General features: G+C 30.4%; 3 protein-coding genes and 1 long non-coding RNA gene across 5 annotated transcripts in view; 3 read left to right on the top strand and 1 right to left on the bottom strand.

The window, feature by feature from the left end:
- Positions 1 to 7,386, top strand: part of LOC108969783 (uncharacterized protein F13E9.13, mitochondrial) — a 14,131-nt gene extending 6,745 nt beyond the window's left edge. The window contains exons 1-5 of one of the 2 annotated variants that reach the window (XM_018934705.1): positions 2,511 to 2,716; positions 3,543 to 3,620; positions 6,442 to 6,524; positions 6,590 to 7,016; positions 7,073 to 7,386. In XM_018934705.1, coding sequence (XP_018790250.1) covers positions 3,545 to 3,620; positions 6,442 to 6,524; positions 6,590 to 7,016; positions 7,073 to 7,308 — 822 coding nt within the window. In that variant the 5' untranslated portion in view covers positions 2,511 to 2,716; positions 3,543 to 3,544 and the 3' untranslated portion in view covers positions 7,309 to 7,386. Of the gene's footprint in view, positions 1 to 2,510; positions 2,717 to 3,542; positions 3,621 to 6,441; positions 6,525 to 6,589; positions 7,017 to 7,072 lie in introns of those variants that run through there. The other variant, XM_018934704.1, reaches the window with a different exon arrangement.
- LOC108969786 lies at positions 1,578 to 2,005 on the top strand. Its single transcript, XR_001993422.1, has 2 exons — positions 1,578 to 1,742; positions 1,921 to 2,005. It is a non-coding gene; the product is annotated as an uncharacterized LOC108969786 (long non-coding RNA).
- An 850-nt stretch (positions 7,387 to 8,236) lies between the features above and the next one.
- Positions 8,237 to 11,004, bottom strand: LOC108969782 (putative protein tag-52). The gene is made up of 5 exons (XM_018934702.1): positions 10,759 to 11,004; positions 10,166 to 10,702; positions 9,256 to 9,748; positions 9,149 to 9,200; positions 8,237 to 8,612 (listed from the first exon to the last, which is right to left on the bottom strand). Exons 1-5 carry the CDS (start codon positions 10,895 to 10,897, stop codon positions 8,241 to 8,243), a joined length of 1,593 nt encoding a protein of 530 aa, XP_018790247.1. The 5' UTR covers positions 10,898 to 11,004; the 3' UTR covers positions 8,237 to 8,240.
- Positions 11,005 to 13,549: 2,545 nt separating this feature from the next.
- Positions 13,550 to 14,374, top strand: LOC108969768 (uncharacterized protein C45G9.7). Its single transcript, XM_018934688.1, has 3 exons — positions 13,550 to 13,724; positions 13,773 to 13,901; positions 13,954 to 14,374. Exons 1-3 carry the CDS (start codon positions 13,671 to 13,673, stop codon positions 14,140 to 14,142), a joined length of 372 nt encoding a protein of 123 aa, XP_018790233.1. The 5' UTR covers positions 13,550 to 13,670; the 3' UTR covers positions 14,143 to 14,374.
- Positions 14,375 to 16,146: the final 1,772 nt, after the last annotated feature.

Raw genomic sequence — 16,146 nt, 5'->3', positions numbered from 1 at the left:
TATATTTAGAATTTTGCAAAAAATAGCATTTTTTAAAGTGAATTTGTGGAAAAATTTGTGAACCGATTTTTATAAAATATTATTTAAAACAAAGTTCGATAATTTAAGCATACATGCGTGTTTAAAATTTTCCATTTGGTTCTCTCATTTAGGTACGGGGAGCCAAAATTAACCGGCGCGATACTAAACACAACCCAAATAATATTCAACTTGACCAAGCGCGGAACATTAAATACCTAGGTAGATATGTAAGTGTCAACAATGCATGGGCACAATTCCGATTTCTTTGGCGCCGCGATCTGAATCTACCGTTGGAAAAAGGAAGCCCTCCTGATTAAAAAATATATAAGATTATAGGTACCGTAAACGCTTAGTTTAGGAGATATTCAACCTTAAAGTTCAAAAATTCGCAAAATTCGTACATTTCAAGACGCTACTTCACCACATTAAACACACTTTATTCACATTTTTCACTTCAAATTCATTAAATTACACTATAAACTTTTAAATAACTTCATATCTTACACTTTTAGCAGGTTTTTTACCTAAAAAATCTGCATTTTAAAAATTACATTTTACACTCGTTTTTACCCCATTTGTTTACCAAGTGAAGTGCCATGTGATGATAAGGTAATTCGCTGAAATTCCTCTTTTTCGCAAAAATTCCTATATTCATGCATATGGATATTTTCTTTTTTAAATTTATTAAGCAAAAAGTAATATTATATACATGTATTAGTAATATTATATAATAATATTGTGTATACATATGTATAAGTAAGATTATATAACATTACATAATCAAGTGTAAAGTATATTAGTACAGTACGAAAATTCAAACTTTCGTTCAATATGAGTGCATGGTAACTAACAAATATAACCACTTTATATTTTTTTTAAAGCGCGGTCGAAGGCCGCCAACGCAGAAAGGAGCACTCCGCGAAAGTACTTCGGTCCACCCGGGTATTCGCTCGGCCAGAGTTATTTTTTTTTAAAGTACTTCAGTCATCCCGACATGATATTATATAAATTTTATAATACTATACATTTTATCATAGAGTTTTAATTATAGGTGTTTATTAAATATAAATCACATATTATACATATACATATATATGTAAAATGTATAATATGTGGAAAAAGTTTTCACGACTCAATTATAACTTAAAAAATGTTAGAAAGTATTTTTTATTATAATTAATGTAGAAAAAAGAGTCACGCAAAAAACAAACAAAGAAAAATCATTAAGAATCCTACATATTTGGTGTTTAAGATGTGGCAACGCTCGTTTTCTTCATAATTGTAAAAATCTAACCTTTGCAACGCCGAGTTCGCTAAGTGATTTTGAAGTTAATAAATTTAGGTGAAATATTACAAAATAAAATTGAAATGTGAACTTATTTTAATGTTTAGAGTGTATATTTAAATATACAGAGTGAAAAACGTGAACAAATTTAATGGAAGATAGAGAAATACCTTGTGTTATTAGGGTATATTTTTGAACTTTTAATCGTAAAAATTTAAAAAAAATATGAGTAATTTTTATATTATTTTTGGATATTCCTCCTCTGGAGCTCCCCTATCCGGACATACCCATTTATACGGAAATTCGGTTTTTTACCCCTCCACCAAAGTAATCGGAATCGTGCCTGGAGAACTACTAAGAATACCGTGGTCAATCAAAGATACAACAAAAGAAGTATTTAACAAAATAAAAAACGAATGGGAACAAGAATACAAAAGTAAAATTTTATTTAAATGAAAAGATAATGGTAGAATATTTGCAAATTTAATCAATAAGCCATGGTTCCATAACAACAAAAACAGAATAGAACCTATGAAAATTAAACAAATAAACAGAATACTAACAAATCACACATTCTGTAAAGCCACATTGACTAAAATGAATATTTTTAATAGTTCTAACTGCGAAATGTGTTACACAACAGAAGACACAAATCACATACTCTTTCATTGTAACAAATTCACAAATATAAGATCCAGATATCCTTTACTTATCAACAACTCTTCCAACTCTGCGACATGTATAACTTTTATTAATTTCTTAAATGACATACAATTAAGTTTGTAAAATTGAATCACACAATATTGTATAATATTGAATTGGGCGATGGCGTTATAGCTTTAAAGCTGGCCAAGTAAATATTCATCCCCTGTAAAACTGTATCTCAAACGGTTAAGTAAATTCAAATTAATAAAAAAAATAATAAATAAAAAAATAGTTTTTAAAGTATATTTATTTTCTAAAAAAATATACAATTAGTGTAAATTTTTGATATATACGAATGTGTACAGTGTAAGTAAATATATATATATGTACCTTTAAATCGCGGCGCCAAAGAAATCGAAATTGTGAAAAAATAATTAGAAACGAATTAGTGAAGTGTTAGTGGATAAAAAAGTTAAAACTATATATGTGTAAAATTCATTATAAATCGGAGAAAGACACATCATAAACAGTTGATTTTTTGAACTTTAAATGCAAATACTTCAAAAACCATAAGTCCGCGTCATATATATATAATATATATTCTTGATCTGGAGGACCCTCCAAATGGATGATAACCCTTCATACCTGGGTTATCATCCATTTTGGAGGGTCTTTTTATTTTGCCGCAGGGGCCCCAGCTACAACGAACGCCAGATAGACATCCGGTTTCCAACTCGCCTTTAAAGGAGCTGAAGTTCACAAAGGGTATGACTTCGCCTACTTTTATATAAAACCTACGGTTGACTTTAGTGTGGTAGATATTTAGTTAAATTTGGAGATAATCCTTTCTGATAGTTATACAACTATGCGTTACAAATGGGTTGAATCACTTCAATACTTCCTTTAGCCTATGTACCTAATATTAAGGTTTTCGAACTTCCGGTTGACTTTATACCGCTAATATCGGCCAATATGTGAGCTAGCTTAATAAAATTGAGGGAGCGTGTTTTTATAATAACGATGCATCTATGTGCTGAGGATTAATCGGGTGAAAACTTGCCCTAGACCTCATATAAGTAACAAACCTTAATTAATAATAAAATTCAAAACGTTATGAATTTTACCACAGGAAAACCATTAAACGTCTACAACTTTGCCAATATTTTGATATTTTTGAAAACATTCCCACATAAACTTTCTTTTGCTTAGAGTTGTGCTTTTATTCTTGGCCATGGCGACAATGACTATGATCTTTTTTTAAACCAACTCTATTTAATAAAAACGAACAATATTAATGTATACTGTGACGAAAAAAATTAAATTTACCCTTTTCAAACAAAATTACTTAATTATGTCACAGTTTTATTGAAAAGAAATGCAGGATTGATTAAAACTCTCCAAATGGAAATATTTAAATGAGCTGTGAATCGCCAACGGTTTTATGATAAGCTCTTTTTTCTCATGCGATATGTAAGGGTTGGATCATAAAAAATATACATACGTTTATTTTATTGTAAAAAAATACTTGTAAATGTGTAAAATTTACCATATTTAAAATTTCTGAAATAATAATGTTTTTCGTTTTTTACAGCAATGAATCGCTTTACAAAAGTATTTGGTGATAAAAAATGCAATATAATTGCGATGATACACGTGGATGCTTTGCCAGGTAAATTTTGTACATAATAATGGCTGCAAAAATTATTTAATTTCAATAATAAAATCTTCACACATGAATACAAAAACATAACAATTGTAATTTAAGGGGTTAAGGGTAGTCATAGGCACGAAAAAATTACAAATTTCAGTATTTTATTTGCTATTAAATCGTGCTATTTTACAAATGTAGTAATATGGCATTCAGGGGTGTTGTGGAATCCAAGACAGAATTGCTTAGCTGTCAGAATTGCAAACCAATTCTGATTTTCAATGGTGTCACAGAATCTGATTGAATTTTTGTCTTTTCGAACATGTGCAAAACCAATATTCGAAGCAGCTGTTTACTAATGTGACAAAACCTGCAAATGAATACATTTGGGAGCAATCCTATTGAAATTTTTAATGAGTTCCGAATTAAAGAAATATTTTAAGAGATTTATTGAATGAATAAAGACGCATTTGGGTGTTAAATTTCGTTTTTAATTTTTACGATTTTTCTTAATTGTCAGGCATAATAAAAAAAAAAACTGAACGTCATATAGATTTGGGGCAATGTTAATTATCTTTGGCATTAAATTATCTTCTATTGAAACTGAAAAAACTAAGAAAGGTTAAGCTTGAACATATATTTAAAGTAAACTTTTTTTTAGACCAAAATCAGGTTTTTTTTTTTTAATTTTTATAATTTTACTTTTTTTTTTTGATATTTTCAGTTTAATTTCAACATAAGTTATTAAATAATATTAATCTCTTTGAATTTTTTGTTTCGGGTAGAAATCTCGACCCGCATCCTGCCCGCTGTCTGCCATATGCACATGCGAGAAGCATCTGACAATTACTTTCCAAAGGCAAAATGTAAAAGATTTCGTTTCAAAAAAATGTGCGGATGATGTTTAAATATATAACTATAAACCCTAGAAATTTCGATTTACTCAATTACTTATTTCCCTCCCAAAAAACCTTCAAAAAAAATCGATTTTTTAAGCCTCTAAAGCAGGCTCCCCCAAAAAAAAACTAAATAATTAAGACATTTCTTATTTTATTCTTATGTTTTCTCCTATAGAAATAAAGGTAAATTAATTCGTAACAATAAAATAACTTGATTTCTTAACTTACATTTCAGATCTGTGTGCGACTATCTTCTTGATTTGTTTCTGACAGCAAAACCGATAAAATTGGTTTCTGTGACACAAAAAACCGATACAAATTATGTTTCGAATATCAAACCAATAATATCTGAATTCATGACACCTACTGCTTTTTTGATCGGTTTCAATTCTGATTCTTATAGCTGTTTGTGTTGATCCTGTTCCAAAAAAAGGTACTTGCGGTGACAACCATAAATTATTGGAGATTCATCTAAAATCAATTGGAAAAAAAAATTAGTTTTATAAATAGATAATCCTGGGCCTGATCGAAAGATTTTTTGTTTTTTCAAAAATTAACAAAATGGCGGCCTCGGGAAATTTTTTTCTAAATTTTTGGGAAAAATCAACTGTTAGTTGTTCTTAAAAAATCGAAATTTTTTAAAAAATAAAAATCCTTCGATCAGGCCCGAGATTATTATGTATTCTAAAAGCTCACCAGTTCAAAAAACATAGTTTTGAGAAAAACGCGTTTAAAGTTTCACACTAGCGCTTTGAAGTGCCCGAGTTCTCTTTGTTATTTGTCGAATAACTCTAAAACTAATTATCGGATCAACGTGAAATTTTGAGACAATTATTTTAAGATATTACACTTAACGAAAATGCAAAAAAAAACAAAAAATAATTTTTTAAAAATTCTGACTACCCCTAACCCCTTAATGGGAGTGTACAAATTACGTAGTATTAAACTGTTCAATTCGTCTGATACAACTTTAATACATTTGAATATAAGTGACGCATGATTGCAAATAATAATTTAAGACAAGTAAGAAAAGTAAAATATTGAATATATGTATAAGGATGAAGCGCGGATATCTTTATATTAGAGGTTTGGGATTAGGCTGACTTCATTCATATTCAATTAATCGTTAAGAAACAACTTAAGATCAAGAAATATGGGGAAAACTTAAACTTTTAACGGAAAGTTGCTCTCTGAATTTCATTAACTGCTATAGGTAAATCAACATCAACTTCCAAAAATTTTATGTTCTGTATATTTGAACTAGGGTAACAATTTTTACACAAGCCCAACTTTATTCTCAGAAAAATGTCTTTCTGAATTTCATTAATTAATCATTTATATATCTGAAAAATTTACCGATATTTCCGGAATAAAGTCAGATATTGGCACTGAGTACTAAGTATCTGGACGCAATAAAATTTATATGCCGATTTCGATCATTTTTAGTTAAGAACTAGCATACCTAGTACAAACTATGGGGACAAGGTTTTACTCCAAATGTTAATTCTTATTACTGAAAACTATTTAAAATTGCTTCAATATGAAATACATATTTCAAATCATCAAATAAAATGATGGATTTTTATATGAGAATGGGTGTACTTTCGTCATATTCTTTCTATTACAATCGGTTGGCTTAAAATATATAACTTTTTTGTTTATGGGGAAGTAAGGCTAATATACTTTAGGACACGGTGCAAATCTCAATTAAATTCTATTCTATGGAATAGTAGAGCTTTTAATTTTTTTACTTATAACTTCAAAACGACTGTTTAAAAATTTTGAAAACTATTTTTATATATATTTTTTTACACGATTTAATCCTACCCCTTTAATCAATATACTAATACTTTTCTAATATATTATTTTCTTATTAATAATAATTACACTCTAAATAAATACAAAACTAAAATATTTTTTAACGTAAATATATGTATATCAAGGTACACCCGGATACAAAGGAAATTGGTCACAAATTGTGAAGAAAGCTAAAATCGAAGCCAGTATTTACGTTAAACATAAAGTGGTGAATATAACTGATATTTTTTCAACGTTCAATATTTTTTCAACCATTTTTTTTTTATTTCCCAGGATGCCATCTTAATAGAAAATATGCACGATGTACCTTATATACCAAATCGTCTTTTAGGCCCAGAAACCGTTGCTTGTCTATCGAGAATATCAAACGAAATTCGTCAAATAGTTCCATATGCTTTGCCTTGTGGACTTCAAATACTGGCTTGCGGCAACAAACAAGCATTAGCCGTCGCAAAAGCATGTGATTTACAATTCATTCGCGCAGAAGGCTTTGTATTTGCACATGTGGCAGATGAAGGTTATACAGATGCTTGCGCTGGGGAGATACTGCGCTATCGAAAGAATATTGATGCCGAAAATGTTCTGATCTTCACGGATTTAAAAAAGAAACATAGTTCCCATGCCATCACACATGATGTTACATTATTAGAGACCGCGAAAGCAGCAGAGTTTTTTTTAACGGATGGTGTAGTGATAACAGGTAAATAATATTAAAACAATGAGTAAATAAATATAAAATTGTTTCATTATTTTCAGGCAGATCAACAGGTTGTGCGGCTAATATGGAAGATTTGGATGAGGTAGCGGGTAAAATTAGCACTCCCTTGATAATAGGCTCTGGGGTGACAAATACAAACCTAAACCAATATTATGAAAGAGCCCAGGCAGTCATTGTTGGTTCCTCTTTTAAGCTCAATGGCTTCTGGGCGAATAATCTATGTGAAAAATCAATTAGTAAGTTTATGGAGGAAATAGAAAAATTAAGAAATTGAATAGTGAAAGGTTGTTGATATGGCACAATAAAATCTTTTGTATTTGTAGAATAATTTTAATAATATATTGTTAAAATTTTATAAAAACAAAAATTAATTAAAAAATATAAATATCCTATCTACCATGTGCAATACATTCTGTATTTCACTTTTTAAGGAAATAAAATTTTTAACTTTCTTTGACGGAATAGGGAATCCTCCCGGATTGAAAACATCTGATGTATTATCAGTCCTTCAGTTTTTAAGAATTTCCTTTATATTTCAAAATTCTGTTTCGGAGCTCAGTATGCATGGTGAAGGGGACACCCTATACTTCGCGCCTATATGCCTATACAAAAGCGTCATTATAGCTCTCAGTTCCGTTAAATTGTTCTTTTGTTTACGCTGTCTAGCGCATGAAAGTATAACAATTTCAACTTCTATCCGTAAGTATACAACAGTTTCGCCATATACGACATTCTAAAACGAGTAAACATATGGGAGAATAAAGCGAATAGTTTAATTTATTATGACCCCTGAAACCGTTTTCAACTCTAATGAAATTCGGTATTGTCGATATCAACTCAACCGGTAAAAAAAAAATCGTTTGAAGTCAAACTACTAAATTTTCTTAACACAGAGCAAAATATTCAGAAATACTGCGCATCTTTTACTATTGAATATAAGTATCGAATAAAGCTGAAACTACATAACACGGGTATGCATGTGCGAAAGTGCAACTTATTTGCATTTTCGAATAAAATTACAAATTTTGCACCGTTGTATGCGCAAACATGCTTAAGCTATAGAGCTCATCATACAAGTCATTTATATTATATTAATTCGTCAGAGTTACGAATTTGCATAGCCAAGCTATGTAGATTCAGCTTAAGCCAAGCTATAATTAGATATTTAAAATTTTATTTTCTATAATCAAAACACGTATATGGATGTTAAAATAAATTAGTAAAAAACTTATATATTTTATCAGTCAAAGTCACTTTTGTATCAACGTTTTTAGTTACAAATTTCTCATCTGTGTAACTTGTATTATTTTCTTTGAAATCAAATTTTACTCGTTTATGAAGTGGTTGTTGCACAACATAGTCATGTTCTTGCTTTAGTGAAGGAACCGTGATCAAATTTTGATTCTCTAAAAGTGTCATAGTATTAAATCCTGAACTCTTTTTACGTTTAAAATCACTTTCACTGCATTCGGTCGGTGAAACCGCTACGTTTATATTTGACTGATGGCAATTCTTAAACGGAAAACAGCCAATCGCTTCATCGTCAATTTCCAGGAAACTTTTGCATTTTATGTGTTGCTGAAATGTATTAATATTAATTAATAATACAAAGATAAAATTTCTAATGGTTAAAACGCAATTGCGCGCCGAAATGGTGTAAATATTATATACATATTATTACAATCATAATTGAAAAAATATACCATAAATCTTTTGAATGTGTTAAAAGAGGCTCTAGATTATTGAAGATGATGGCTCCTCGAGTTAAAAATGGGAGAACACGAAGGCGAAACGCCACAATTTCTGGTATTAATTCCAAACTATATGCTTGAGCTATCATTTTTTTTAATCCGATATTTTAATTTTTTTTTGTAATTAAGTAAATGTTTAATATTTTTCTATCCTGTATTTGGGATTAAATTGTTTTTTATTTAAAACCCCGGTTTTTGAAATTACAAATTAAAAAAATTATAATATAATTGTTATAATTAACTATTTTAATGCATAATTTACAATCCTGCCTATTGCAATTCAAATTTAAAAAAATATAATAAAATGTTTCTTTGCCTCATGTAGTATTGTGTTCGTTAAAAAAAATTATAATTCATACATACCGATATTTTTCTGCTTGGGTAATCGTTTTCAAAATGTCTTATATTCTTCTTCCTAGAAAGGTATAATTGTTAAATATTTCTAAATTTTAAATAGAAAAATTATACACCTGGTAGGTTTGCGTTTACTAGATTCCTTTCTCAATGTCTTTCTACACTGGATGTGTACATCTATAGTATCCCGAATACTGCTTATCCACGAATGTACAAGTTGTATATCTGATGAACTGAATATTACTGCATCGCCTTGACAAGTAATTTTAAAACTGTCAGAGAAAAGTTCATACACTTTACACTTCTTCAAAGGAAAAATGCAACAGCATTCCAAAGCATTTTCTACCGTAGTGTTTATTTCACGATCCCTTAATATTTTACAGTACAAAAATATGTCAGACATTAGAACACAATATCGTTTTATCTGAGATCCAGATCGAGAAATTTTATGCAGTAGTCCTTCTCTAACAATTTTCCTTGAAGGTTTAACAATTTTAGGTGATCGATTCAAAAGTGAGTTTTGTAAGTTAAGAAGCATTAAGGTTACTTCTTGATCCTCCACACATGAATTTATATGAGAAACAATTGATGTGATTTGCTTTACAGAATCTAAATAGCATTTAAATATATAGTATGTACATTTAAGTAGTTGATACGAAAAGAAATGTAAGTTTTTAAAACAAGAATTAACGTAAGCGTTATACATTTTTTGATAATTATTATTTAAAGAAATTGCGATTATTTCATAAATCAGGCCTAACAAAGAATCTTTTAGTAAATGTATAGTTTAAGTCCGCCAACCATTGAGCCGCTCACGGAACTCTCATTTTCGCGTCAAAATAAGACGATTTAGAAAAATAATTAATTTTCGCGGCCTCCTTCGTTGGGGGACTTAAATATTATAAATCTACCAAATATTTTAATAAAAAAAAAGTTAGATTTTACGGTTTTTTTATTTTTTGCTTTACTTTTTAAATATTTATTTGCTGGAAATTAAAGATATATAGGATTTAAAGATTTTCTTACCTTTCAATAATTTAAAATCAGACTCAGATGGACTCGTATACAAAAGAACTTGTTCTAAAAGTAATTTATATCGAGGTAAACGTTGTATTGGAATTATCATCAAGGAATTCAACGTTTTCTGTACTTCAGGACGTGTCTCAGTCTGGATAACAAATTTGCGAAAAGCCGGATTTTTATTTCCAATTTCCTGTAGCAAAAGCAGTGCATTTTGGAAATCAAAGGCGTAAACAGAATACAATTTTAAAAATGGAGCCATTTTAAGAAACGCGTTTGCAACTTTATCTTTATTTTCTTCCAACTCACGCAGTAATTCGCCATTCAAATTATATATCATTTCAATTTGTCCAAATAAGAAAGAATGGTTACGATCATCAATTAATGTATGTAACTTCATAGGTTTAATGAAATAGTTCAAAAGAACTTCTAATTGGCGAAGGTAATTTCTTTCAGATGAAATTATTTCATCCACAGCCTTACATCTTAAAGTTTTTATTTTTTCCCGCTCATCTTTGTGCGATAATCCACTGCCATAGAATCCTATAAAATTAATATACTGCAGCAAAATAATGAGTGTTATTTAATTCTTAACTTACTCGTATTACAAATTTTCATCCGATTACGCTCTTGTAGAACTTGATTGAGTTCTCTATTTAAGTTGAACATGGTTGAAACTTGGAAAGGCTCATTTTTATTCGCGAAAGGACTTTTTCTACTTTCAACTGTAGTAATCATTTTTCAGAAACGTTAATTCAAAACAATATTGACAATAGCGCGAAAAAAGATCGATTTTTACCTTTACGATGCTTTTGACGTCATGTCAAATTGTATTAGATTTAACCTTAAGGTGTGAACATAGAGCATGTCCTCGCAACTTGTACCGAAAATGTTTCATGCCACACTAGGTGTATTGCTAAATTTATCGAACGAGAAAAAATTTAGAATAGACTCCCAATATGAGTTATTGTTCATTAAGTTTATTTCAACATAACTTTTGAGATATTTTTAAAAAAGTTTTTCGCGAATACGCAGTCTAAATAGGAATGAGCTGACAGAAGACATTTTCCAGATAATGAAGAGAAAGGTCATAGTTTTTAAAATAATTTAATTTCAAATTCATAAATTGAGAATATTAGACAACGTGCTCGCCTACTACTACGCTATCTACATTCGATATACATACAAATTTATATCTTAATATATAGTATATAGTATCTTAATATAAGTATTATTTTTCTTAAAGAAATATTTCCAGTAAGGTTAAAAAAAGGTCCAAATATCGTATCGTCGTGAAAAGCTAAAAATCCTCAAACTTGAAATTTTAAAATTATTGTGATAAAGCATTTGACTTTTTTACTTAGATTTTGAATTTTGATATCTGAGGTAAAAACAACGATAAAAAAATTAGAATTCTGACAGATAAAAAGGAAATTCTGACATTTTTCGTGGTGAATACCTCCTGAGCTAGGTTTCGTCAATTTATATGAATGTAAAGTTTCTGTACAAGTAAGTTAAGTAAGTAATGAAATATGAAATTTGTTCGCAATAAGGCATGGTCTGCTGTAGAATAGTTTTATCTATTTATACCATGATATTAATTATTGTTATTATCACAGTCTTTTCATTTTGCAGTAAAAAGTATTTAATAAACTTGAAATCAATAGCATGATCTACAATAAATCTTTTTCTTTTTGGGTTTAGACTCCGCTTACGCGTCGATTTTGCAATGGCGCGTCGGTCCCTGCGTCAAATAATCTCCGAGCTGGAGTTTTTTCGTCCATTCTGAAGACATGACCAAACTAGTACAGATCATAGTTCCATCGACTGCGTTATTCGCCGTTGCCAATGCGCTAAGGACCATGATGAGTGACATATAGCATTTAGTATTCTTTCGTCTAGAGAAGTTTTTACTTCTCAATAGTCTACTTAGTCCCAAGTAGTACCTGTTGGCAAAAGTTATTCTGTGCTTAATTTCGAGGCTGGCAATTGAGGTATATGCAAGGTTTTAAGCTTAGATAAAATCCATCAAGTACATATAATACAGACAAGAAATGTAGGCACATACGTACTCGATGGAATTTCCATTGTTTACGCATCGAAAATTTTTAATATGCGCACATTTTCAAAGCTGATACATTTTTTGTCACACATGATTTAAATCAGTTCAGCAGAAAATTATTGTTGTTGCTGTACTCAAAGATTTATCACATCGATTCAAACAATCCTCGCTACTCGATGAGCTGTCATGATACGATTGGAACCGAAGCCAGGCATACCGTTTACTCGATCGTGATTGCCGAAGAACAGATTGTTCATGTTGCATCTGATCAGTTTACGCTGGCGGCTACTCGCATTGATTAACAATGTTGTTTATGCTGAACTGAATTGATTTGAATGTGTTTTTGGCACGACTGTTTGTTTTGATTTTATCATACTCGTTGCAGCTCTCTGGTCTGTACATATATTTCAAATTGTCAAAATTTTACCTTGCACTTGCGTTGGACAATGAAGTTTTTATATTTCTAATTTAAGCCCGAAAAGTTCAGTCTTGCAATGATATCCATTAAAAATATGTACACGACAGGTTTTAAATTTCTATTCATGTGCTGAACACATTGAGCGCGACACGACATGGCAGCACGACAGTGAACTGAGAATCGCGTTGTGAATCCTTTTACATTAACATTTGTGAGAAGGCTGCAACATGACAAATGCATGTACATTATTTCGTTGTGGCCATACTAATACCTTGCACTTCAATGAATTTTTAATATTTTGTTTAAAGTGAAATTCTTTATGTCAAAAATAAGGAAATAGGTAAATTTATTTGTTTTAAATTATCAATTTTTATTACAAATGTTATAATAGAGCTATTTTATGCTTTTATTTGTAAAATAACATGTCTGGCTTGTTAGAGCCCTAACTAATTTTACATATTAGTGGCATCACCACTCCACCTCATCTCTCTACCGTCAACTCTACTTTCGTCCCACTGTCATTTACAAATATAATAATATATTGAAGTTAGCGAGAGCAAAAACTGTCGTCCTGCAGTCGTGCAGCTGTCAAGATAACTGTGTCCATAAGAACGTGTGCATTTAATTTTTGACAGATGCCGCTTGCAGTCTGTCGCGCTCAAATTGCCCAGCACATCGTGCTTAAACAGTTTTGTATGTGTGATTTTCGCATTGTTTAATGCTTGAGTGAAGTGTATATCAATAAACATTGTACCCAAGCTACAGTTGATTGTTTGACGATATTGTTAAGTTTTTTATTTTATTTTGTAATTTATATAAAAATTATTAACTTCTTTTAGTTCGGGAACACAGCTTGCGTATGGTAAAGGGTACATGGTTATCGAAGTATCGAATATTGTTTGTAATCGTTTGTTTAATAGTGATATTTAAGTCATCGTAAAGGCAACTTAAACAAAAAGAATAAAAATCCTGGTCTGTTGGATATAGTACACATTTAACGGGAAGATTAGGCATAAATTTCGGAGTTCATTATGGCGAAAATGGCTTTTCAACATCAGGCCGGAACGGCTATGGAATGCTTAAGTGTAAGTAAAAGTTCTGTTTTGTATTGCATATAACAAACTATTTCTTAGATCCCAATAACTCTTCACAAAGAGAAAGATTACGATAGAGAAGGCAGAGAAATACTGAAATGTGGCTTTAAAATAGGAGGTGGTATTGATCAAGACTTCAAAAAAAGTCCTCAAGGATATACGGATTATGTTAGTAAGTAACATTTCCATAAAATTCATTTTAATCGTGTGTATTTTACAGGGAATTTATGTTACGGAAGTGCACGATAAGAGCCCAGCTTCCCGAGCTGGTCTTCGTATCCATGACAAAATTTTGCAGTGCAATGGCTATGATTTTACAATGGTAACGCATAAAAAGGCCGTGAGCTATATTCGAAAAAACCCAGTACTAAATATGCTCGTTGCCAGAAAGGGAGTAACTTCCACATAAGTATTAACTCTTTCACATTTATGTCATTAAATTGACTAAAGAGCAAATGGGTATTTTATATCAGATTGATTAAATTAAACACCGTTGTCCGAATAGGATGTCAACTTTATATGACGATCCATCGGCATTAATTTTACATTTAATCGATAAAGCATTTGAATAAAAGTATGTAAAAAGCGACTCGTCAGACTTCAGTTGATGACATAGTTCAGTAGATTTTTTACATATATTATATAATTGCATTATACATTTCAATTTTATATTTTCTTTGTTTAAAAAAAAGTAATTTCAAAAAATTGATTATTAAACTAATAAAAAAAAAATTCAGGTTCTGTTTGTCAATATGATTTAAAGTGCACAACAACTTGTTTAAGTATTATTTTTAATGTAAAGATTGTGATAAATAAAAAATTAAGTAACTACTTTTACAGAGTCATTATTTCAAAGATAGAATAATATCAGTTCATGAATGTACATTTCAAGAAAGTGGAACTACATACAAGAGATTTTATTAGTTTCAGTTCTATATAGACATAACTTTACTCGGGAGCATTAAAACCAAAGAACATATAATACAACCTATTACAGGGAATTTATACCAACAATAAAATGGAAATCATATCTTGCATGATATTCTACGAAATCGGTTGAAAATATGAGAAAAACTTTAGTTCAATCAGATTCAATGGAGTTATAAATGCAGGGAAACTTTTATTAATCGGTTCAGTTTATGCTGTCCATTTGTCGCATACGCACTGAATCAGCATATGCGTAATCGCAAACACAAAAGAAATATGGAACATTCAACTGAAATTTTCTCCGTGCCCCAGGCCTCCCTGACATTAATCCCACAGATTCTAGAAACTTATACAATGCTGCTAACCACAGCATTAATCCCACAGATTCTATAAACTTATACAATGCTGCTAACCCACAGTTTATAGAATCTGTGGGATTAATGTCGGGTGAATGTGGTGATTGTTAGCAGATAGAAGTCACTCGTGGACTAGATACGTCATTATCTTCTTGAAAAATAATTTTCAAATTCAATTTTTTCAATATAATTATCAATTCGTAATAAACTTATTTATGTATAATACATACCAAAAAAATTCATTGATACACCGTCTTACTAAACTGGAAAATCACCATTAGGTTTACTTTTGAGTCAATTGCGTCATCTGTCTGCTTCCTGCACATTTGTCATTTTGCGAGCTGACTCTTTTATATTTACTGTGCGACATGTTTGCCCATTTCATGTGGTATAAACTCTAAATTACCCACATCAGATACAGCCATTCATCCCCAAACCATGATTTCCATATTTGACTGTAGGTATTACAATATTCCGCAAACTAATTCATTTTCTTAAGAAATTTTTTTTTAGCAAATTTTCGCTTTTTTTGTTATTTGCTTTTGATAGGATTAATAACCAGCTTTGTGCAGCATTTTTTGAGGATTTCCATTTTTTCGAAAATTGATCTTTACATCATTCGTAATCCTTACTGCGGACTACGCTTGACGGTACCGATTTAGATTCGCCCAACCTGTGATTTATATTTACAATTATTGTGAAAGCTTAGAAAAACGCCCGAATATTAGCTTAGAAGTGATTATTTCTTCGATTGCAAAGTTTTAGAGAATTTTCCGACCTTATGTTCAAGTTCTACCTACAGGTTTTACTATTTTATTGTGCAATTTAATAACAGTTTGCGTTTTTAATTTTGTTCGCTTTGCTTAGCTCATTATCAAAAACGCAAATAGTTAAAAAATCTACAAAAGTTAACTCTAATAAGACTGCTTTTCTATAAAAAAAAAAATTAAATTAGTTTTTATTTAAATTCGAGGGGTGTACGATACAATAACTAGAACTGAAACAAGATGAGCGTACATTTTTGACGCATGTGCCATATTTCTTTGGTACGCAACAATACTCCCTTATCTTTAGGGTCGTCTGTTTGTGTGGCTCTTTCAATTATTTAAATAATAATTTCTTTGATTTAA

The sequence above is a fragment of the Bactrocera latifrons genome, unplaced genomic scaffold (genome assembly GCF_001853355.1).
Source record: "Bactrocera latifrons isolate USDA-ARS-PBARC rearing strain unplaced genomic scaffold, ASM185335v1 scaffold_265, whole genome shotgun sequence".
Classification (NCBI taxonomy): domain Eukaryota; kingdom Metazoa; phylum Arthropoda; class Insecta; order Diptera; family Tephritidae; genus Bactrocera; species Bactrocera latifrons.
Note: the sequence above shows the minus strand (reverse complement) of the source record. Positions and strands in the feature narration are given on the sequence as shown.